The sequence below is a fragment of the Globicephala melas genome, chromosome 8 (assembly GCF_963455315.2).
Source record: "Globicephala melas chromosome 8, mGloMel1.2, whole genome shotgun sequence".
NCBI classification, from domain to species: Eukaryota; Metazoa; Chordata; class Mammalia; order Artiodactyla; family Delphinidae; genus Globicephala; species Globicephala melas.
The window spans coordinates 107,357,012-107,381,437 of NC_083321.1; the positions used below are offsets into that span (position 1 = coordinate 107,357,012).

Here is a 24,426-nt window from a genome sequence, read left to right on the forward strand (position 1 = left end):
GCTGGGTCCTTCACACATGTCTCATCCCCCACGCCGGCCGGTCCTACCCAGGATGCTCAGGCAGATTTTGGAAGTGATGTTGAACCGCTGCTCGTCTGTGAAGTGCTCCAGAAGGAACTTGTAGATTTTCATCCGCTTCTCCTTGTTTGTCTTCCCCTTCAGTGAGAACAGCCGCTTCTCTCTAGGGCAGAACAGGACCCTCTGAGCACTGCCCGTGGGCAAGGCCGAGAGGAATTCACTTCCAACGGCAGCTGGAGCCACCCGCACGCCCAGGAGGTGATGCTGCCCGTCTCCCCACACTCCGCCCCAGCGGCGCTGACCTCTCCGACTGGGGGAACCTGTTGTACTTCTCATGCTTCTCGTAGCTGCTGAAGTGGAAGATGCACTCGATGAAGTGCTGGAAAAACATGGCAGGGTTCCTCTTCAGCAGGAGGTGGGCCAGGCAGAACTTCCCAGTGCTGCGGAGAAGGGGACAGGGGACCGTGTGCTACCGGGAGACAGCCTCTAAGTCACACCAAGACCCTGCAACAGAGGGGACCGTGGAGAGGGTGGGCGACAGCTGCACTCCCGTCACTCGGCTCCTTGGCCCATCCTGCCCTGTGAACCCAGGTCTCACCACCAGCTCTCCCTGCAAAGCTCACAGGCCGCTGTCACTCACCTACACCTCACATGTGGGACTCCCCCCCACCCCACCGCCAAAACCGCTCCTTCAGGCGGACCCACTGGCCACGACCACCGCGAGTGAACCTCACCCTCCCACCCCAATTGAACTCTGAACCTTCTCGAGCACCGGGATTAAGCACAAGAGGTTAGTTTGGGTCAGCAGGACAAGGATCTGCCACAGGCGGCAGCTGCTCGACCCAGGCTGCAGAGGGACACATAGGGCCCAGCGCCCAGGACCCCAAAGCAGGCACACGTGGACAGGCGAGCGAACGCCCAGGCCTGGCCTCCGCTCGGGGGTCAACCCGAGGCAGTGGAGGCTGGCTCTGATCCGGTCACACCGGCCAGACCAATCTGTTCGAGCTCAGTGGAACTTCCACCCGACAGGAGCCCCGCCGCTCCTGGGGGGAGGAGCAGCAACAAGCACAGTCTGAGCACTTTGCTCTTGGCCTTGGGATGCGCAGGACCCCAGGAGAGCCCCTTCCCCCGATGCTCTCCTTCAAGCTAAGGGTAAACTCAGTCTGTTCACAGCACACACACCCACTACGAGTCAGAGGAGGCAGGTCAGAGATCTCGACAGTGACGTGACCTGCTGCCAACAGCAACCCTCCAACTGTTCACCCTGACACCCTGCAACCACAGAACAGCGAAAACTCTACCTACCAAAGGGAGTTCCCTGGGGAGGAGGCCTGAGCGCTGTTAAGCGCCCTCAGTCCACTCCACACAAACCTGCTCAGCCTCTGAAAGCAGGCTGGAGGCGGAGGCCACAGGGTCAGAGGAGGGGCTTTCCTGACAGGGTCACTCTGCTAAACCAGCAGTGACCACGAATGGAGAAAACCACTAAACAAGCAAAAACATCCCCAAGAAACAACCTGGCTTCACCCCTGAGGTATCCGATGACAGTTAACCCTTCAAGGGTTTTCGCAGCTGCCAGACTTGGAAGTCATTCCTATGAATACGTACAACCAGACAGAATCCAGCGATGCTTCTGCGAGAAGACGGGCTGCTTTAGGCTTCCATTTGATGTCACATGCTCATCTACTCACTTTAGGTCAAGAACATGTACAGGTGGTGACTGATGGGCAAGCACCCTGGTGAATAACCAGCTTAAACAACTGTACAAATAAATTCCACAGTTTAGGGAATTCCCTGGTGGCACAGTGGTTAAGAATCCACCTGCCAATGCAGGGGACACGGGTTCAAGCCCTGGTGTGGGCTTGAAGCCCTGGGCAGGCTGCTGGTGAGAAACCACATCCTCCACCAGGCTCACACGAGGCTCAGCCTTTCTTCTGGACGCTCCTGCCACGCGCCTGTTTTGACCACTCGGTAAGTACTTCCTGGTTTTCTCCATTCCAAACCCCAACATCGCTGCTATGGTCTGAATCCCAGTTTGTATCCCCCCGAATTCCCATGTTGGAAACCGAGCCCCCGAGGGGGTGGTATTAGGAGAAGGGCCTTTGGGAGGTGACTGGGTCACGAGGGCAGAGCTCTCACCGACGGGGTAAGCATCTTATAAACGAAGCCCGAGTCCCTCCTTCCCTTCTGCCCCGTGAAGACACGGTGCCGTGAGGACAGGGTGAGAGGTCTGCTCTCTGGAAGCGCCTCACCTCACACTCTCCACCTCCAAATGCAGAGGGGCAGTTCCTGCTGTTTATCGGCTGCCCAGTCTGTGGGACTTGTTCTAACAGCCCAAAAGGCCTGGGACAATCTCTCAGAGCCGTTTCAGTATCCACACAGCCTCCTGGTCCCCCAGCTTCATCGACTCAGGGACCGCCCCCCACCAGGACTGTGTGTCACAACATCAGAGCCCCCACTTCTGAGGTCGGACAACCCACCCTCACCTGCCGACCCATGAAGCTTTCTGACTCCCTCATCCCCTCACGTGTCCTGCAGGGAGCCCTCTGGATCCTCAATTCCTCCTTTTTCTCCCAAACCAAGCCATCTCTGCCTTACTTCCTTCTCTATCTCCATGGCCCGTCACTGTAGTCACCATCTTGCCCTAAACCCCTCCGGCCCCTGCCTTCTTGCATGCCCAGAGCATCTGCCCAGCTCCCCTGAAACAGCCCACCAGCCACCTGGCCATCACCCAGACTGCTGTGCTACACGGGCACCACCTAGTGGACAGACGAGGAAACAGGTCATATAATTTTGTAGCCCTCATATTGGGGGTTTACAGGACCAATTAAAAATGTTGTGCAAGAAAACCATAATTCGAAAAGATACATGCACCCCAATGTTCACTGCAGCACTAGTCACAATAGCCAAGACATGGAAGCAACCCACATGTCCATGGACAGAGCAATGGACGAAGATGTGGTACGTATATACAATGGAATATTACTCAGCCATGAAAAAGAATGAAATAACGCTATTTGCAGCAACATGGATGGACCTAGAGATTGTCATACTGACTGAAGTAAGCCAGACAGAGAAAGACAAATATCATGATATCACTTACAGGTGGAACCAAAAAAAATGGTACAAATGAATTTATTTACAAAACCGAAAGAGTCACAGATGTAGAAAACAAACTTATGGTTACCAAGGGGGAAAACGAGGGGAGGGGTAAACTGGGAGATTGGGCTTGACATACACATACTACTATATATAAAATAGATAACTATTAAGGATCTGTATAGCACAGGAACTCTACTCAATACTCTCTAATGACCTACAGGGGAAAAGAATCTAAAAAAGAGTGGATATACGTATATGTATAACTGATTCGCTTTGCTGTACAGCAGAAACTAACACAACATTGTAAATCAACTATACTCCAATAAAAATTAATTTTAAAAAACGTCATGCAATTTTGTTCATGCCAGAATTGCCAGGAAATCTACCACCTGGACCAAAAATAAATTCACAGGGCTCTGCCGCTATAGTCTCTTGGGAAGAGCTGTCTTAGCAGATACATATGGAAAAATTAAGGTGTTTAAAGTAAGCAGATAGGCCTGACCTTTGGCCTAAAAATAGAGGACAGATTTAGTTTTTCAAACCTTTTCAAATCATGCTCCACATTTTTACCATGGTTCAAACAAATCCAGATCGCAGGGATAAAATGGAAAGATTTAAGGGGGAGGGAGAAAATGTTACCAGAAGTACTGGTTTTCTCACTACAGTGGAGATGTCTGCCTGTCCTAGTTTCCTTCTGACTCATGCTCTCATCACCTGTGGAACAGGCCCTGCATGCGGTCTACGGAGCGAACAAGGCTGTAACATACACGTGGAGGAGCTGACGCAAGGGGAAGACACCAACGTGCAGGTTAAACACCCACCCTCCCCTCCCGGGTGTGTCCTCCCAAAGCCCCCCAGCACTGGTGCTCCTGCCTGCTCCTGGGCCGCACGTGGCACACGGGCTGCAGGGCCGGCCTGGGGCAGAGGGGGAAGGTGAGAGGGCACGGCATAGCTGCCCCATCTCTTTCCCAATTATACACAGAAAAAGAAAGCATAGCAGCCTTAGCTTTTTCCTCTCTGACTCTAGACGTGCTAATTAGGATGTTAACCTTCTACCAGTTTACTATGTAAAATGTTTCTCCTTGGAAAAACATACCCAAAGGAAACCGAACAGAAATCCTTCCATGGGACTAGAATAAACCACTGGTGACCATATTTAGAACCAGAGGAACCCATTACTATATGCTATTTATAGTTAATGAATCTGTAAAGACCTCTTCCCAACTGTGGTAGCTTCTGCCATGCATTCAACATTCTATTTTCCAACTGCAGACTTGCTTTAAAAAGAATTACTCATGTAATATAATCAAGGTTAGCAAATTCTGTGAGATCATGTCTAAACCCCTTGAAAATAAATCTTTAATTATAGAAGGGGAAGAATTAACAGTGGCAAGGCAGTCCCCCTGCCTTCCAATTCTTGGGAAACACCCATTTCCAAGGAGCCTTGTAAACTATATGATTTCACACTGCAATTCTGTGTTAATCCCTAGAATTTCTTCCTTACAGTTTCTGCACTTAGAAGAAAGTCTGAACTCTTACTGTACTGGCCTAGAAGTCAACAGTTACTGGCTTCTGCTCTGACAGCTGACCACAACAGAGGCTCACACTGCTCTTCACTCCTCCGTTTGGAAGAACAAAGTGTCAGCAAATGTGGTCAGTGCTGGGATTATTCGATGGTCAATCTGGACAAGGGCTTCTTTGTTTTTTGTTTTTAAACTTATGTGAAAACTAAAGCTTTGTTACACAGCTTAGCATTTTAAAAATCGGCTAATTTTCCGGCAACTGCCGAAGGTTCACTAAATCCTAAATAACACAACTCTAAACCAGTTTTAAAGAAAAAGAGATCTTTTCCAGAAACTAGGCCAATCACTCGGCTGGCTGGCGTGAGGAAAAAGACTCACCTGGCGATGTCTGGGTGCGGGTCCACCAGCGTGCTGACGAACCGGAAGAACAGGGAGCCCTTCCACTTCACGAAGTCCTCCTGCTCGAGAGAACAAAGGCTCACGCTTACAGGGGCCTCAGCACACAGCCCTCTGTCCCTGGGGCCATGGGCGCTCACATGGGAGAGTGTGGGCAGGAGAGCCCGACCGTGACTCAGTGCCCCTGCAGGCGGGGAGGCGGCTGCACCCCGCACGAGACAGTGAGGGCATGGACGCATCAGAACAGACACACAACTCACTTAAAGATCAAATAGCATTTTCCCCTCACATCAGGCTACACACGCGCTCTCGAGCTCTGTCCACGCAGACGTGTCTCTGCAGGCTCTGGGAGCATGTCTGCAAGGTCACTCGGGCAAGCGCAAGGGCCCTCGTTGTACAAACGATGAACGTCCGTCTGGGAACACCGACCGTTCACAGAATCGGAACCAGACCTACTCGTCTATACGTGCTTTTCTCTACGTGCTGTTTACTTGTGAAAACAAACTTCACCCTGCACAACGGGATCTCTGGACAAATACTCAGAAAGAATATTAGGAAGTATCAATCTGTTTAAACGTCTGTCCGGAACGTCAGAAGAGTGGTATGTGAAACTGCACGTGAGCAAATACCTGTGCCTCTACTACGGTGCAGCCCGACGCCTACACTGCTCAGACCCCCGAACAGGAGCAGCCGGCCCGGCGAGCCCTCATGCGCACCTGCAGGAGGTTAGTGAGCAAGAAGAGGGTCTGCTTGCGGATGAAGGGGTCCGAGTCCTTCAGACACACAGAGATGTTGGGGATGTACTTGTCCACCATGACCGTGTACCGGACGCAGAGGTCGCACAGGACGATGACGACGTTGTTGCGGACGGCCACATCCCCGCACACCTCCAGCTCCCGCACCAGGGCCGGGATGCTCTTCTTTGCAAGATCCTCGTGCTGCAAGCACAGCTTCCCTGCCACCGAGAAAGAAAGACACCCTGACTCTATTCTCATTCTCTGCCTCACATTTTCTCCAGCTGTATCCTGCTATGGATTTTACTTAATCAAAGTGAAAACATCACATCAACAATCACAAACAAAAACTCTAAGGCAGACAGACCCATACTAAATATTAAGAAGCACCATATACCCCCGGGTTTCACAAGGCAGACACTCTGAGATGTTCCCTCACTTCCTTTTAAAGTCAACAACTGAATTTTGGAGTTATCAACTTACCTGGAAAATGACGAATAAAATGTAACCGATGATACTTTTTACTTTTGATTATACACATAATTGATAGAAGCTGAAAAGTTTAATAATGAACTTGAAATCTGAGCTAGGTGAATAGATAATCGTGTCATTTATTTCACTTCTTGTTCATAGTTAGAAGAAGGAAGGCTGTTGTTGAGTTTTGTGTTTTTTTTTTTCTGGCCCGGGGAACATTTTGCTCTTATTTACACTTCTGAGATTTCTGAAAAATAACCATTATTACCAAAAATTCGTAACTCACGTTGAGTACACAATCACAAAGAAAATTCAAATTTTGTTTGCGAATACTGACAGAAGTCGGTCTTCTTAAGATAAACAACAGTGTGAGGTCATGGAAAGTATCAAATAAACTGTCTCTTTTTCTGTGTCAGTGTGTTAGTTTCTGCTTTATAACAAAGTGAATCAGCTATACGTATACATATATCCCCACATCCCCTCCCTCTTGCGTTTCCCTCCCACCCTCCCTATCCCAACTCTCTAGGTCACCGCAAAGCTCCAAGCTGATCTCCCTGTGCTATGTGGCTGCTTCCCACTAGCTAGCTATTTTACATTTGGTAGTGTATATACGTCCATGCCACTCTCTCACTTCATCCCAGCTTCCCCTTCCCCCTCCCCGTGTCCTCAAGTCCATTCTCTATGCCTGTGTCTTTATCCCTGTCCTGCTCCTAGATTCTTCAGAACCATTTTTTTTTTTTTTAGATTCCATATATATGTGTTAGCATACGCTATTTGTTTTTCTCTTTCTGACTTACTTCACTCTGTATGACGGACGCTAGGTCCATCCACCTCACTACAAATAACTCAGTTTCGTTTGTTTATGGCTGAGTAATATTCCATCGTATATACGTGCCACATCTTCTTTATCCATTCATCTGTCGATGGACACTTAAGTTGCTTCCATGTCCTGGCTATTGTAAATAGAGCTGCAATGAACATTGAGGTGCATGTGTCTTTTTTTTTTTTTTTTTTTTGCAGTACACAGGCCTCTCACTGTTGTGGCCTCTCCGGTTGCGGAGCACAGGCTCCGGACACGCAGGCCCAGCGGCCATGGCTCACGGGCCCAGCTGCTCCGCGGCATGTGGGATCTTCCCAGACCGGGGCACGAACCCGTGTCCCCTGCATTGGCAAGCGGACTCTCAACCACTGCACCACCAGGGAAGCCCGCATGTGTCTTTTTGAATTATGGTTTTCTCAGGGTATATGCCCAGGAGTGGGATTGCTGTGTTGTATGGTAGTTCTATTTTTAGATTTTTAAGGAACCTCCATACTGTTCTCCATAGTGGCTGTATCAATTTACATTCCCACCAACAGTGCAAGAGGGTTCCCTTTTCTCCACACCCTCTTCAGCATTTATTGTTTGTAGATTTTTTGATGACGGCCATTCTGACCGGTGTGAGGTGATACCTCATGGTAGTTTTGATTTGCATTTCTCTCATGATTAGTGGTGTTGAGCATCCTTTCATGTGTTTGTTGGCAATCTGTATATCTTCTTTGGAGAAATGTCTACTTAGGTCTTCTGCCCATTTTTGGATTTTGTTTGTTTGATATTGAGCTGCATGAGCTGCTTGTAAAGTTTGGAGATTAATCCTTTGTCAGTTGCTTCATTTGCAAATATTTTCTCCCATTCTGAGGGTTGTCTTTTCAGCTTGTTTATGGTTTCCTTTGCTGTGCAAAAGCTTTGAAGTTTCATTAGGTCCCATTTGTTTATTTTTGTTTTTATTTCCATTTCTCTAGAAGGTGGGTCAAAAAGAATCTTACTGTGATTTATGTCATAGAGTGTTCTGCCTATGCTTTCCTCTAAGATAAACCATCTCTTTATGATGTGAACTGCAAACTTATTTCTTCATTCCCAGAACTCAGTGCAGTGCCTGGCATACAGCTCTTGAAGAACAGACTTCATGGTGCTACATTATGAGTATAAAAAAATCACAGGTTTGATGGTAATAAATTAAACAGGGAGTGTCCTGCAGAGCTGGGCACTCCTACAGTTACCTCCCGAGCTTACAAGCTTATAAATCACAAAGCACACGTGGAGAGGCTGCCCCGTGTCTCCTTACTCACCCAAGGTGATGACGGCATGTGCTCTGATCACAGAGGGCATGACAGAGCCCTGGAACTGGGAGATGGGCTGGGAGGATGCGGCCTCACTGCTGCCTGGGTCCGACATGGTCACTACAGGAGGGAAGAGAAGGCAGGAGAGGCCTTGCTGCACTGCTACAAGGCAAACCCAGCCCCGAAGCAGCAGGCGCGGAAGGCACGCCAAGGGCCTTACAATGCTCCGTGCTGGCAGAAGCAGCCAGGATGGACTGCATCAGCAGGAAGGCTCTCTTGTCCACTCTGGCTGGACAAAGTTGGGCTACGTCTCCTAAGGTAAAAATGTACTTCACCTGTAAAGAGAATTGGTTTTGCAGTAAGAATAAGTCAAAAGAAAAATGAACTCTAGCTAGGTTAAGGCCATGTCAGTGGAGTACTTTTTCTGTCCCCCAAATTAAATGGCTGTTTTTTTTCCCTGCAACAACACACAGCCATTGTAAAAATCCAGTCACTGCTTCAACTAGGGTGACTGTATAGGTTTATCATCTGTATCTAGATACTCCTGCAAGTCAAAGGGGTGCTATGACAACAGAGTGTACCTCGGTGCTTCTGGGTAAGTGGGGACACGAAACAGCTGACTTACAATCCTGCCACCCACAGACACCATCCTTGTTTTTCTGTATGACTTTCTTTTCAAAGTATTTTTATAGTCACAGGGCTTCCTGTTTGCTTTTCTCACACTTGCCAGTCACAGTAGGTTGAAGTTCGTGATTCTAAATTTCAGTATCAGGCATCCTTTCATGTCAATATATACGATCAATATGTTTAATGACTACATAAATATGTTAAAAACTCTGAATGTCATCAAGGTTGACCGCACTATTACTATACATTTATGTTGACATAATCCCTTCCTGTTTGCATCAGCTCTGATGGACACCTTTGCGTCCTGGGACAGTGTTCTGCCTCCTCAGAGGGGAAGTGCGGGGTGAGAGGGCATATAGCCTGTTGCACGCTTTAAACTCACTTCCAAACTGTCCTCCTGCTTAGCTTACTAGTAAGACTCCTACCAAAACTTGTGAGAATTTGCTTCCTCAAGCCACCACTACTGTGTCTTTATTAAGGACCTTCAGCTGAACAGTTAAGTAATACTTATTTTTTTAATCGTAAAAATACAAGGGTGATGCTAAATAAACAGTAAAATGTTGAATAAAGGCTTTTTAAGAGTAAAAAAGCTAATAATAAGGATGTGTGTGTTTAAAAAGAACTGAACACACTGTATCTCAGTGGATTAGCGGCACATTTGAATTATAGTTAAAGAAGAGTGAAATAAACAATATATATAGGGCAAACTTCTCCATATATTTTGACCAAAGGGTAAATTTTGGTGACATATTTAACAGGGAAAAAAAAAATCTTAGTGGGGAAAACTCACTGGTCATAATAAGCGTTTTTCTTAGACTGGGTAGGGAATCCCAGACAAATTAGCGGAGCAAGACCCTCCAGAGAAACCCTGGGTCGGGACCACTCTAAACATTGCGATCTCTGACCCAAAACATCTGGGATCTTGGTGATCAGGATATTTTTATTACTGAACTGGGTCCGTATTAATGCCTTGGCACAAAGGGTCTTCTCCTCCAACAAATCTAAACACGGCCATCAATCCCCAGGTCCAAGTGCAAGGGGCCAAAGCAGGAATTGAACACAGAAGGGAAGTGCTCTACTAATTTTCAAACAGACAAGGAAAATGACCAGTTTTGGCGAAATGATGGACTAGTCTGAAGGGCATCAAAAAGCAGCTCATTTTTGTCCTTATGGGACAGTGTCAGATGCTGGAATCAGAATCACCACGTTTTGTTGACAGTCAGCTACTTGAACCAGAAAGCGGGCCCCGCGTTCACTGGCTCAAAGGCACCTCTTCACGGCACCATTTCTAAAGCAGGGTGCATGCCACACGCTCTCACTGCTCCCAGGGCAGCAGCTTCTCCAGCTCTCAAATATTCCATTTGTTTTAGACATGACCTGGGAGCTGCTCTATAGTCTGATATTCAAACAGCTTGCCAGACACATTAGACAATTAAAAAAAAAAAATCAAACCAACAAGCCAAAAGAACAAAGAGGATGCTCACTTTACTCTTTTCTCACCTTATTACTTCTGAGCTCACAACACACACTGTGTTTTCCCTGTTGGATCAGGAATCTCACACAACCCAACTGGGAGAAGGATTTACCATCATTTTCCCCCAGATGATAAGTATGGGAGAGAAAAATGAATAGGTCACCGATAAAACATTCTAAAAAAACAAGTAAGCCCCAGGCTAGGAAAATCCTTTTCTTGCTAAGAGTATTGAAAACGCACCTCACAAAGCCGTCTACAGGCCCAGCCGACACAAGCAGGAGAGGAGGACGCCAAGAGCAGCAGCTACTCACCGCCAGGTCTTCGTTCATCCTCCCGGTCCCGTCCTCCTTCAGAACTATGTCAGAGAGGCAGCGCACACAGGCAGAGAGCACGTCCCCGCACGCCTGCACCAGCAGTCCCTGCGGCAAGTCAAAGGCCATCTCTGAAGGGCACCGTGCGTCCATCAGACTGCCCGCGACACACAACTTGCTCACAAGAAACTCTATGGCCTTCAAATGCATAAACCGCAAGCCATGGAAACCCCAGCCATCATGCTTTTGCATCTTTGCTCTTTTAGCAATCTCGCAATGCAAACTGGCTAAGTAGAATTCACGAAGAACACTTATGTATGTTCTTTGTAATATACTATATTTACTACAAACATATATATTTATGTATTATCTTTCTTTCTATTGTTACATTTGCCCTATAAGAGGGAAAGACATCTATTTAGGAAGATCTACTGCCCTAATTTATAAGAGATCTGTAATAGGAGTGCTCCCCCAATAGAGAAAAACATTGCAATTCTTCTGGCATATGTAGATGATGAATTAACTACTGTAATAAAGAGTATATTTTAAAAACACATAGAATAAAAAAGAACAGTTTTTACCCTCCTGAAATGTATTTATTAGAGAGAAGTTTTCAGAGTCTCTTATTAGTTAAAGTGACCTCAAGGGGGTCCCACCTCCGGCCCACACATCTCACCACGCTTATGGGCCAAGTGAGGAGCTCGGTCACACCCTATAACCCGGAAGCCACTTTTCCCAGGAGGCCGTCGCTACACACCCAGGCTGAGCTGAGTGGCTCCGCCCCAGGACCGCCATGTTACCAGACACTCGGTTCTGTTTCAGGAATTATTCTAAGACGTTGGGATTACAGGTTAATGTGTAGGTCTCCCACACTATGCGGCAGGTGCCTTAGGAAGGGGCAGTGTGAACCACACCCCAGGGAGTGCCCAGCAGCAATACCACAAGACGGTACTCTAAGTTTGCCAAATTGCTGGCAAACCACCATCACGATCCAGACATTTGTAGTCTGACTCAGCCTAAAATGTGTCAAAGCTATTGTCTTTATTAACGTTTTACAAAATGACTGCACTTAAGATGTTAAGAGACTGCACAACCTGGAGCTTCTGAAATGCACGTGCTCTGTCCCAGCCTGGCTGAGTCCTTTAGGCCCAGCACCCGGCTGCTAGTGAGAGGAAGACCTCAGAGTCTGGGCGAGCCGCCAGCCAGCCCGCCCTGGGCTCTCTCCATGCAGGGGCTCCTGTCACGCTTCCAGTGTGACTCCCACGAACCAGAGAGACGTGTCCAGAGGCAAGACTGTCCAGTCTAGGCAGACCTCAGTACAGTTTTTCTTCAGTTGGGCAAAATCTGTCTCCTTGCAATTTCCACCCCCTGGTCGAAATCAGTGCTCTGTGACGCCAAATAAATCCAGTTCTCTGTCCTTTGGGTCCTTCATTCATGTGTATTAAGCCAGGCAGCCGGCCTCCCCACACTTCCTTCTCCAGCTAAACACGCCAGGCCCTCAGCGCTCCCAGCCAGCCTGCTCTGTCACCCTGCTGACTGCTCTCCTTGGATACATCCATCTGGTCTCATCCACGTTCTCTGAATGGCTGTCACTGAGACAGAATGGCAGTACGTGGCCTTAGAATCGAGTGTACAGACAGCAGGACGAGCACCTGTTCCAGACACGATCTCTACTCCCACAGTCCACACCTGCACCCACTTCTTCAACGACAGCCTCAGAATGCTATGAGCTCACACCAAGCTTGCAGAGAGCAACGATGCCCAAAGACCAAGCCTCTCACACGTGCTGCTGTTGAGCTACATCTTGATGGTCTATTCTTTGGGTAACTTGTTTTTCTCCGTAAAATACAGGACATTCATTTACAGATAAAAGAAGCCCAAGTACATTTCTGGTCACTTGGATGTAAAGTATCCTGAGATTCTGGGAAGTCTCAGGGCCTTAGTCCACTGCCCACCACCAAGGGAGGTGGTCTTGGCAAAGCTAACACCCTGCTCTTCTCCTAACGCAGCAGTGAGTTCTTCTCCCTTCTGGGTCTCAGTTTCTATGTTTGATGACAACTCAGCCTTCCCCACAGACTAACAATGACACAACTTACTGTTCTAATGACTGTGGCCGGTGGTGGGCAGACATTTAGTCTTTACGGCTCTGGCTCCCCGCAATGCAGACCCTCTCCAGCCAGTGCTGGGGAGCCACACAGCCCCAGGAAGCGGGGCCCGTGGTGCAGGCCTGGCTCCGCACTAACAAGCGACATGCCGCAGACACTTGGGGGACAGCGCCCTCACATTCTGCCACAGAACCTTCATTCTTTCCTACAGCGTTTGTTCCTCATCTTCTTTTGTTTTGTTTTTACCTGTTTTCTGCTATTCAAATATGCTCCCTACTTAGGTAATGTTCCTTATTTAAAAGTTTTTCACACACTTTCTTCGATCAGAGATAAATAGAAAATCAAATAAAGCAAGTATCCTCTTCACCAAAAAGTGCCAAAAGGTTTATGCCAGGAAAACACCAGACACAGAAAGAGCTGGGCATTTTTAATTAACTAAATTTCAACCTGCTTTAAGTCCTAAGCAAAAAAGTTACAGTATATTGTCTTACTACAATGGTTAACTTATCAGGAAAGGACTTTTTAAAAAGAACTTATACAAGAAAATGAAGCTTAGGAAGGTGGCAAGTAGCTCAGACGAAGCAATAATGTTTTTATTCTGGGACATTTAAATATATTTCAGCAATTACTTAATTTTTGACTTCTAAAATCATTATTAATAACCCCCAGTCCGAAAATTTTTCATTATGATTAGCACTGTCTAGGAGTATATTTCATGATAAAAACTGAATACATGGTAGTAAGATAATTTATCATTAGAGATACTTAAATGGATAGCTTTGGGGGAGTCAAAGTAACCCTCTGTGTCACACAGAACGCTGGTTTGGAGTTGTGATGATGAATCCACAGAGAATGTCAGCAGGAGGCTCTGGGAACTCTGGGGACAAGAGATACTAGGGTGACAGGATGATGACTAATCAGAAATCTTCTGGTCTGGAGGGAAGCCGTGACTAGGAGGAAACCGCTTACACATCCTTGGAGTGAGGGAGGAGGGTCTAACAGGCTATTGTGAGCACCGAGGTTACGATGATTAAGACAATCTTGTAGATTCGATCCTGGAAACAGGTGTCCCGCCAGGTGTGCTTCCTAGAAGACACTGGTACTCAGAACCAAGGAGGTGACCTCCTAAAGGAGCTGTGTGTCTTCAGCAGCCAAGATCTTCTTGGGGACTGTCAACTGCTTGTCACGTAGGTGCTTCCTTGGAGAACTAACTGCTGGGGACCACCCACCCTTCCATGTTCTCCGCGGAGAACACGCCCCCAGCTTCAAGGCAGAGCTTTATGTCTACGTACAGACAAATGACAGACACACCCAGGAGAGTCTGTAGCGTACCTGCTCCTCCGCTGGCGTCTCTGCAGATGCTCTACAGAGTCTTTGCAAAGTATCAACAGCTGGGCTGATCAACTTTGGTGACCACCAGAATCCATTCAGCTTACTTTTGATAACATCTAAAAAAGAGAGTTAATTCCCTTGAAGTTTAACACTTAAAAATATATATAAAGTGAGAGGCAAAGCCTTTTCACGATTCTCCGGTAGACACTCACCTGTCACCTTGTTCCGGGTGCTCTGAGGAAGATGCTTTGCAATATGCCCGATAACACAGAGGATGTGCCCTAAGGTGTCTGCATTGGGGTCCTGCTGCCTGTGGAAAGGGCAGAAGAAATATCAGTATAGAACCAAAGTAAAAATTGCTGCCAACAAAATACTTTTCTTCTGGATTACCAGTACTGGAGGAAGTAGGGTAACATGGTTTAGGAGTCGAGTTGGGGAGCATTAAGGCACTTAATGTACTTGGACAATCAAAGCCTAAAAGTGATTCTTTTTTTCATGTTTGTTTTTACGCCAGAATTTAAAGAAAAGATCTGTGTATATTAACAGCTATGAAAGAGCCCACTTCCTTAAGACATGAGCTTTGTTTCCAAGACTCTCTCGTGTCTGGTGGCAGCTAAATCACAAGCATGCGAACCTGCTTATTTTCTCCCAGGACTTTATGATTTGGGTGTAGTCCAGCGTGGGTGACGAGCCAGCAACCTTGGAGAGCAGCATCCAGGCCGGGGCAGAGTGCTCCTTGCCAGTGTGGGAGAGCACATTGTTTACAAAAGTGGAGGAGAACTTATCTTTCTTGGACCAGACATGAAAAGCCTTATCTAAATAGCGGCTGGAAAAAAAGATGAGAAAGCAGAATTGTAACTGTAAATACACAAAACTGTTCAGACCTGCCCCTCGGTGAAGGGTATCAACTTCTGCTCTAGGATTCTGGCACATAAAACATGTAAACAGAGGTTCCTGGCTAGTGGCTCATCTGATAGCAAACTAGGTATCTTTCTAATTATTATTACACTGAATAAGGTATATTTACCCCTCCCCTGCCCATAAAGTATTTATTTTTAAAGAAAATAATAAAATTTCATAATTCACTTGAGACCCTCTAAAATTTCTATGCAAACATATGGGGTAAGTTACCAATAACAGGTACATCCAGAGTCTACAGGGTTTTAGTGACAAAAAAATGTAGACATTGTCCTTTTTTCAATGGAAGGATTGGAGAGAAATGACATCCTAGCATTTAAATATGGTGATATTAAATGAGCTCGACTTTGCTATGACCTGCCAATACCACTCAGAAATACATATATCAAACTTTTCTAAAATAAAAAATGCTTCTGATGTATTAAAGTGTTTGTGTGATGTCATTGCTATTTTTAAACCATTTCTTATTTTACTTTTTCCTATAGCACTGAATGACATCATATGACTCATGAGACAAATGCAGTATTATATATTTAAGTGGAGAGACAAATACATTCCTTCCCCCAATTAATTTCTTCTACTGCTAGGCACACAGACTCAGATTAGCAAGGCTTTCTCATTAAATGAAAAAAAGAATTCTCAAAGCACACAGAAGGCAACTATAAGAAAATAAACACATCTACACACAATAAGCATATGCATATAAATGAATGGTTTTATTAATAAATTAGCTTTTGGTTAAAAATCCATCTAGAGTTTTACTGCAAACGACTAACATAATTTATATGTGACTGCTATCCAAAAGCAAGATACATGAAATCAACAAATATTTAAAAGTTTATGTACAAGCATCACAGAGTATTAACTGAAGTTTACTGCAGGAAGCCCACAGAATGACAAAACATCCTCTGAACTTCCAGGTCTGAGACCTCAAATCTGGCTCCTCTCTGACCACGCACACCCTCCACATGGGCTGGGCCGTCCCCAAAGCCTCCCAACTGGACCCTCCATTAGCCACACTGCCCATCACAAGCAGGGGATGGCGCACCACTCAGAATGCGGTTCAGCAAACACCACCTGGTTTCCTGAAAAGCACTGCCGACGTCTATCCTAATATCAAACCAAAGCAACACCCCTCAGTGCCCATCTCAGCGCCCCCTGCTGGACAGAACTGACCACGCTCTCCCTTACACTCCAGTCGACTTGTTTGACCTTCTCACTAATTCCTTTTCTTCTAATCACACCAACTGCTGATTTTGAAGAGGTCTGTTCTTAGTCATCTTCTCTAACCTACAACCTAACTCTGGGCGATGTCCTCCATCACCAGGATCCTCGCAAGCACACACTGAAAATGGGACTCCATCCCCAGCCCTCCCTCCACCCCCCGCCCTGCCCCACCTCTGCTTTCCGGGCCTTGTTCAACAGCAACCCCACCCAGAAGCCCTTTCAGTTAGGATTCCTGGAGCGGCAGGCCTCTAAGCCTTTGCGTTGCTATTTCCTGCCTGGAGACCCTCACCATTAGGCCTGCCTGGTTACTCTCAACTCTTTCCACCTCTAGGGATGATTGAGGTCACACTACCATCAAAAGGAAGCTACCCTAAACTTAAAAGCAAGAAGAAAAGGTAAAAACCCATACTGCTCCACGTGCTCCCTGCTGGCTGCCGTGACTCCCTTTCCACTGGACTGTGGGCAACCAGAGTGGAGGGTGCAGGGCGTCCTCAGCCCTCAGAGCCCGTGCCCCCTCCCTGGCTTCCCACCGCTGGACAGCTCCTCTTCAGCCAGCTGCTTCCCCTGGACCCGGGTCGCCATGCCTTGAGCTCGAGTCATTCACCGGTGGTCTGTCCTCAGACTCTGGTCACAGACACAGCCGATCCATGACACCTCCTGTGCTATGAACTCCTGGGGCCCCTGCAGCACACACCACGCATGCGCCCGTGGCTCTGCACTGGCTGCGTCCTCCACAAGAGCACCTCCCGCCTCTTGTTAACCGCCAAGGTTCAAACTCGAAGCTCACCTGTTCTGTGAAGTCTCCTGTCCTGAGCAGATCCTGGAATCCTAGTTACTTTCTGTTTATTAAAGAACTTATCACAAGAGTTTATTTATAGAACTCTATTCCACTACCTACTGTTCTCAATCCTTTTTTAAAATTGATTCCCTTGTTCAGTGGCTCTCACACTTTTTCTGCTCAGGGCCCTTTTAAACTCTTAAAAATTACTGACTGCCTCGAAGACCTTTTTTGTTCATGTGGGTTATACCTATCAATATTTGCCATACTAGAAGTTAAAACAGAAATTTAAAAATACTTATCTATTAATTTGTCAGAAATAATAATAAGCCAATTACATGTTAACATAAATAATGCAATTCCTTCCCCCAAAAAACCTGGTATCTTTCTCAAAACAAAAAAAAACTTGGTAAGAACAGTGACATTGCTTTATACTTCTGTAAATCTCCTTATGGACTGGCTTAAACAAAAGACGTGCATTCTTACATCTGATTCTCCATTCAATTTATTTCAATATCATCACATGGCTTCTGGAAACTCTAGTACTGTCAAAGAGTAAAAGTGGCAATGGCACATGACATCTTAATATTATGATAAAGGCTGTCAACTAAAAACTGCCGCTTGCCATCTGCCTCTACAAGGATGAGGTCACTGGCCATTGCAGTCCCTTGACCTTCCACACCTCCTGAGAGGAGTTCTGGGCCAAGACCAGGAATGAGGCCCTCTGTGCTCTCGGAAAACTGGCAGAACAGGCCTTCAGATAGGCAGGTATTTTCAGGGAGATTTTATGAGCCCAATTTCTTGCATCTTCTCATACCTAGAAAAGCCCTAAAATCCATTAACAGACACATCTGCTCCTCGTGACCAGCAGCAACCTTCTACCAAGATGTGTGCTTGATTGCACGTACGCCCCTCACCAAAATCACATATATACTGACCCGCCCCCCCCACACCTCTTCAGAGCAGTTCCTCAGTTACAGAGAGGCTGTCTCCTGGACTACAGTCCTCAGTAAGCCCCAAATAAAACAACTCACAGCTCTCTGTGTATGTGTGTTTTTAAGAGGACAAGAAAGAGTCTAAGCTCCTGAATCCACCACACTTTGAGAACTGCTACCCCTAATTCTACCCTCTCCTTCCTAACTTCAGCAAATACGTTGTTTTCTAAATCGTGGTAATGTACATAACAAACCTTATCTTTTTAACCATTTTAAAGTACAGAGATCAGTGGCATTAAGCCCATTCGCACTGTTGTGCAACCACCCACCTCCAGAGCTTTTTCTCACCCCACACTGAGACTCTGTACCCCTTAAGCAGTTCCTCCCCACCGCCCCTTTCTGCCTCCCAGAGTCCAACTATTCTAGGGACCTCACATAAGAGGAACCATCCAATATTTGTCCTTTCGTGTCTGGCTTATTTCACTTAGCATGTTTTCAAGGTTCATCCACGTTATAGCATCTGTCAGAATTTTGTGACTTCTTAAGGCTAATATTTCATTGTGTGTATAGACCACATCTTATTTATCTCTTCACCAGTGCACGGACACCTGGATCGTTTCCACCTTTTAGCTGTTGTGGATCGTGCTGCTGTGAACATGCTGTACTGGGCAAACACTGAGCATCACTTTATGGAGAAGAAAAAGGCTAAAAGCTCTAGTGTTCATATTATGTCCTCTTTTGTGTTTCTCTCTCCCTGTTCTCTTTGTTTCCTTTTATTTCTGGAGCTCTCTCCTCCTACTTTATAAAGTGTATCCTTTCACATACTGTTTTTTTTTTTCAGAAACTTTATCCCTTTCAATCATCCTCGATATTTTCTACATACTGGTTTTCTGACTTCAAATATGCACAGGTGTTTCCCCCATCTTAAAATGAAAACAGAGAGCCTATGAAGGAAGCTATGACACATCTTAAATGCAGGTAAGTTAAAGACCTAACTATAAAGGGGAAAGAAAAAAATCAAACTTCTAGGAGATTATATGGGAAAATATGTATATGATCCTGAGGTAGGAAAAGATTTCTTTAAAAATACATTAACCATAAAGAAAACCACTGACAAACTGAACTCATCAAAACACATCATTAAGACAGTAAAGAGGCAAATCATGGGATAGGAGAGATATCCGTAATACATACAACAATGCTTGTACATAAATATATAATGAACACTTTGGGGTGAACAAGCAAAAGAGTGACAGCCTAATTTAAAAAAAAAAAAAGGGCCAGAGACCTGGGCAGGTAATTCACAATATGAATATCTAAATGCTAATCCACCTATGAAAAGAGGCTCAACTGCATTAGTCAACATGGCAGTGCAAATTAAAACCACCAAGAAATACCAGTATTGGTCCAAAATGGACCAAAATGGCTAAAAAGGAAGACTGACAACAGGAAATGCAGGCCAAAATCTTGAGTAACTGGAACTCTCATTAAGTGCTGCAAGGAAATGTAACTTGGTCCCACCACTCTGGAAAGCTGTCTGGCAGTAACCATGAAAGATGAGTAAAAGCACACTCAACAGCACTGCTCTTAGGTGTACACCCAAGAGAAATGTGTGCCAAAGATACACATGGGAATATTCACAACAGCATTATATCTCGTAATAAAAAACTGGAAACGACCCACAATCTATTAACTGTTGACTGGATAAATAAGCTGTAGCTTATTCACAAATATCATACACACAGCAGTGGAAGTGAATGAGCTATAGCTGCACACAATAACTTGAATGAATCTTGTACTCCTTTGAGTAAAAGGAGTCGGACACACAAAGAATACATACCACATAATTCCACTTACATGAAGATGAAGAGTAGAGAAAACTCACACATGGTGTTAAAATCACAGTGGTTGTTCCCTTTGAGGAGGGAAGGAGAGCGATTGGAAGGAAGAGTTTTCTCAGGCCGAGCAATGTTCTATTTCTGGACGTGGGTGGTGGTTACATGGCTATATTTTTTTGATATTTATTGATCTTACAGTTTGTACGTTTTTCTATACGTTATATTTTAATATAAAAGTTAAAAAAAAGAAATGAAATAAACCTCCCAACAGTTTCTCATGAGCTAGTATACACTGGGTGTGCACAGTAAGATATCCCTAAGAAAAGCAAAAAAGTAGTTGATTCTACTGCTGGCTAAATTCCTCTCCCTTCCAGGAATTTCAGCAAGGCATATAGTTGGCAGTGATAAAATATTTAATGAGTGAATGCATTTTCAGTCAGATTTTTAACAACAAAAGGGACCTTAAGAGATCGTGTAGTGTAACCGACTCTTTTTACAAATGAGAAAACTAAGGCCCAGAGAGATGGGGTGATTTGCCAGGGCCACAGACGGTATGCTAAATCTATTATTATCTATCAGTATCTATTTTTTTTTAAGTTTTATTTTATATTGGAGCATGGTTAACAATTATTAGTACCTATTATGATACTAAATCTATTATTCTTTTCATTGGATGATAATTCCTCCATAAGTACATGTAAACAAGCAGGGAGGTGTTTCTTGTATGATAAATTTAGAAAAAAAGGAAAGAAAAAGACAGTCAAGGGAGCACAAACACAAACTAGCTGCAAGATTACTGCAGTAGAGCTTAAAATTGATCAGTGCAGGTGCTAACTCTTCACCGCATTGCTCACTGAACAGTGAACACCCAGCATATGTTATCAAATGGAAAAAATGCTGCAGTGTGATTAAGTCAACCGACCCAATAAAATGTCAGAAAAAGTCTAACTTGTCATACCCAGGAAGTCATCTATCATAATAACTAGTATTGTGGAAAGTTAATGTTAACATAGCAAATCCATTAATGTTTTCTACTACATATTAAGACATCAATTCGAAGCTGGAAAACACTCAGAGAAAAGCAAAGGAAGGCTTCACAAAAACTGTCACCACAAAAATGCTAAGAGATTTGAACTAGCTCAAGGGAAAAAGATCAAGATTGAGTTTTCGTATATTAAGCAATTTGGAGAGCTGATTTTCCGAGATCGACACAGGAATTTATAACGAAAGCCCTCCCATAAGGACAACCAGTTGCACACAAACGTACCCCAGTTCCTGGCTCTCTGTGCTCAGCAGTGTCAGCAGCGTCCAGGCGAGCACCTGGCTGTTGTCCCCGTAGTGGAACTGACCATGATGCCTGATGTTCTGCAGCAAGAGCTGGTCGAGACACTCCAGGGCCTTGTCCTGCACGGTGTTCTCACTGTCCATCACGGCCGGGACAACCCCCCCCAGCCAGGCCTTCTGTACCTGGACACACTGAGGCTGTGCCTGAGGAGTTGAAAGTCAGGAAGTCATAAAGACGCCTACGCTATCACAGGTCTGAACACAAATCGGGGAAGCTGTGATCGATGTTTTAGGATATGTTACAAGTAGCTGCTCACATAATTACAAATAAAACATACAGTGGAAAAAAAAATCAACATTCCAAATATACGTGAAAAACAAATTCAAGCTCCAGTAACTGTAAATCAGTAAATACTGAAATTTTAAATTTATTTATTTATTTTTGGCTGCATTGGGTCTTCGTTGCTGCACACGGGCTTCTCATTGCTGTGGCTTCTCTTGTTGCGCAGCATGGGCTCCAGAGCACAGGCCCAGTAGTTGTGACACACGGGCCTAGCTGCTCCGTTGCATGTGGGATCTTCCTAGACCAGGGATTGAACCCGTGTACCCTGCACTGGCAGGCAGATTCTTAACCACTGCGCCACCAGGGAAATCCCATACTGGAATTTTAGATTTACACAGTGATTATCTCATTATTGGTAGTGAAGCAGCACTTTTTCGTAATTCAAGATCGAGAGCAAAGAGTAAATTTTTATCCGAAGGAGTAATTAGAATAGATGCTAACAGAGAAAGTCAAAACATGCATTGCTTAATGCCTTCTATCATGAAATAAAGAAAAAAACTCACTTTTAAAATTCTTCAAAAATTAATTATTTGGCAAAAGTAAATTATATATAGGATTAGTGGATCTGCTCTTTTGGCAATATCACCTATATAGGTTTTAATGGACAAAAATTAATCTAGGCCTCTTACCTAACCAAATTTTAAAATTCACATTTCTATATGAGATTTAACCTGAAGTCAACAGAAAGCTAACCATTAGCATTCTCTAGCATTAGTCATGTTATATTTAATATGAAATGCAATCTAGCGGAGGTAATGGACAGATTCCCTTCTCTTACACTGTAGAATCCTACAGTGGACTTAGGAGAGTTTCTAACAGGTACTTCATCAAGCTCAATTATTTGTAATGTAAAATACCACCCATCAGACACACGATGGCTGCATCTCACCATAAGAAGCTCCGTGAGAGACTGCAAGGCCTGCTTGCGTACAGACACAGCAAGGTCCCGACACCGGTCCTGCAGGATTGACAGCTCTTCTTTCATACCCGAGACGTCACAGTGCTTCAAAATGCTCACTAAGACCTAGAAGGTCATGTGTAACATGAAGGGGTGACTTAGGCATAATGTCAATACAAAAAGCAAAACTGCAGACAAAACACTGCCTTTTAAGTTTGTGATTCTTTCATTTTTGAGATCACAGATCCATCCCTCCTCCCACCTTTTAGAATCTGATGAAATTTAACACCTTTCTGGAGAAAACCCGACATACATTTTATACAAACAAGTACTCTGAAACAATTTCAGGGGTTTCATGAACCCTATCAAAATCCATCCATGGTCCCCAAGTTAAGAATCCTTATTCTAAAAAATGAAATTAAGGATATAAAATTGTGATTCCTAAAAAGCCAGCAACCCAGTAGGAACACGTAAGAACAGATGATCCTTCAGTTCATCTATGTAATTTACATTTAACAGGAACAAGGTGAACTAACATTAAGGGAAAAGTGAGTAATGAATATGGCCGAAGGGTTTTTAAAATAGTCTCTTGTATCTTCAAGTTGGTAGTGCTTAAAAAGAGTACATGAAAAGAATGTCCAGAAAAACTCACACCTGGAGCGCAGACTTCCTGACGTTGGTCTTCTCATCTCCGACCCTGCTCCTCAGCATCATCATGAGACCCCTTCCTGTTGAGGAAACAGCACAGTCATTACAGCCTGAGCACACCACACAATCCTGAGAACATGCTGTAATCCCAGACTGACTCATTAGCTGGTTTTAAATCATAAGAAATCAGAGCATGAAATGACATAGAAAAAGAAGAAAATTCAAATAATTAGTTACTCACAATAATGAAAAAGGTAGAGTAGTAAAATTTTATAAGGGCATAAATTCTGGAAAATTTAATTTTAAATCCAGGCTGCTAAGTCTAAAATTCTGAATGAATTATTCAGATCTCTATTCTGTTTACTACAAATGGTAAGATCTAAACCATCAGGTTTTTTAAAGACTAAGTAAAACAATACATAACAGTAGCTTTAAAACCTTTCCATTAATGGTCCATTTACACTATTATAAATTACTGAAGACTCCTAAGAGCTTTTTTAATGTGGATTATATCTTTTAATATGAATTAGAAATTTAAACTGGGAACTGTAAAAAGATTTAATAATTCATTTTAAAATAACAAGGCATTGTTATAAATGGTATATTTTTTAACTAAAAAATAACTATAGTCCAAAACAAAAAAAATTTAGTGAAAAGAATACCACTGATTTACATTTCTGCAAACTCTTTAATGTCTGGCTTAATAAAAGACAACTGGATACCCATCTCTGCTTCTATCTGCTTCTGCCTGTCTGGGACCTCTGCAATACTCCAAATTACACTTTTGAGAAAATCAGAGTGTAGAAGGTAAATAACATCTAAATATTATTACGAAAACTGTATTAACTTCAAGGACCCACTGAAGGAGGCTTAGGGACCCCAAACCACACTTAAAAACTGCTGAGGTACAAGAAAGAACATTAAAAAATGAAACAGAAAGCAATAAAGAAAATCAATGAAATCAAAGTAGGTTCCTTGAAAAATATCAACAAAATTAACAACATTTTCCTAGACTAAGAAAATAAGAAAGAAGTGTCAAATTGCTAAAATTAAGAATGAACGAGGGAACATTACTACTGACTTTACAGAAATAAAAAGGTTACGAACACTACGAACAATTTTATGCTAACAAATTAAGTAACCTAGATGAAATTTCTACAAAGATAAGAATTAGGGAAACTGACCTAAGAAGAAACAAAGACACACTACCCCCCATACACAAAGGGCCAGGACCAGACGGCTTTACTGGAAAAGCCTGCCAAATGTTAACAAAATCGCCAATTAACAAAAATTAATATCAACGCTTCATAAACTCTTTCAAAAAACATAATCTCTTCTGTTTCACTTTCCACCTCCCTCTGTGAAGC

General features: G+C 44.3%; 1 protein-coding gene across 5 annotated transcripts in view; it reads right to left on the reverse strand.

Moving 5' to 3' along the window:
- Positions 1-24,426, reverse strand: part of NCAPD3 (non-SMC condensin II complex subunit D3) — a 57,944-nt gene that overhangs the window by 10,284 nt on the left and 23,234 nt on the right. For all 5 annotated transcript variants that reach the window (XR_009565028.1, XR_009565026.1, XR_009565027.1 and 2 more), the window contains exons 14-26: positions 23,066-23,139; positions 22,403-22,537; positions 21,154-21,374; positions 14,825-15,016; positions 14,403-14,500; positions 14,191-14,306; positions 10,754-10,861; positions 8,562-8,676; positions 8,351-8,461; positions 5,753-5,991; positions 5,019-5,098; positions 321-458; positions 48-181 (exon numbers count right to left, since the gene is read on the reverse strand). Coding sequence is in view for 2 of the 5 variants with exons in the window: in XM_030841682.2 (XP_030697542.1) it covers positions 48-181; positions 321-458; positions 5,019-5,098; positions 5,753-5,991; positions 8,351-8,461; positions 8,562-8,676; positions 10,754-10,861; positions 14,191-14,306; positions 14,403-14,500; positions 14,825-15,016; positions 21,154-21,374; positions 22,403-22,537; positions 23,066-23,139 (1,761 nt within the window). In the remaining 3 variants the exon portion in view is untranslated. The remainder of the gene's footprint in view (positions 1-47; positions 182-320; positions 459-5,018; positions 5,099-5,752; positions 5,992-8,350; positions 8,462-8,561; positions 8,677-10,753; positions 10,862-14,190; positions 14,307-14,402; positions 14,501-14,824; positions 15,017-21,153; positions 21,375-22,402; positions 22,538-23,065; positions 23,140-24,426) is intronic.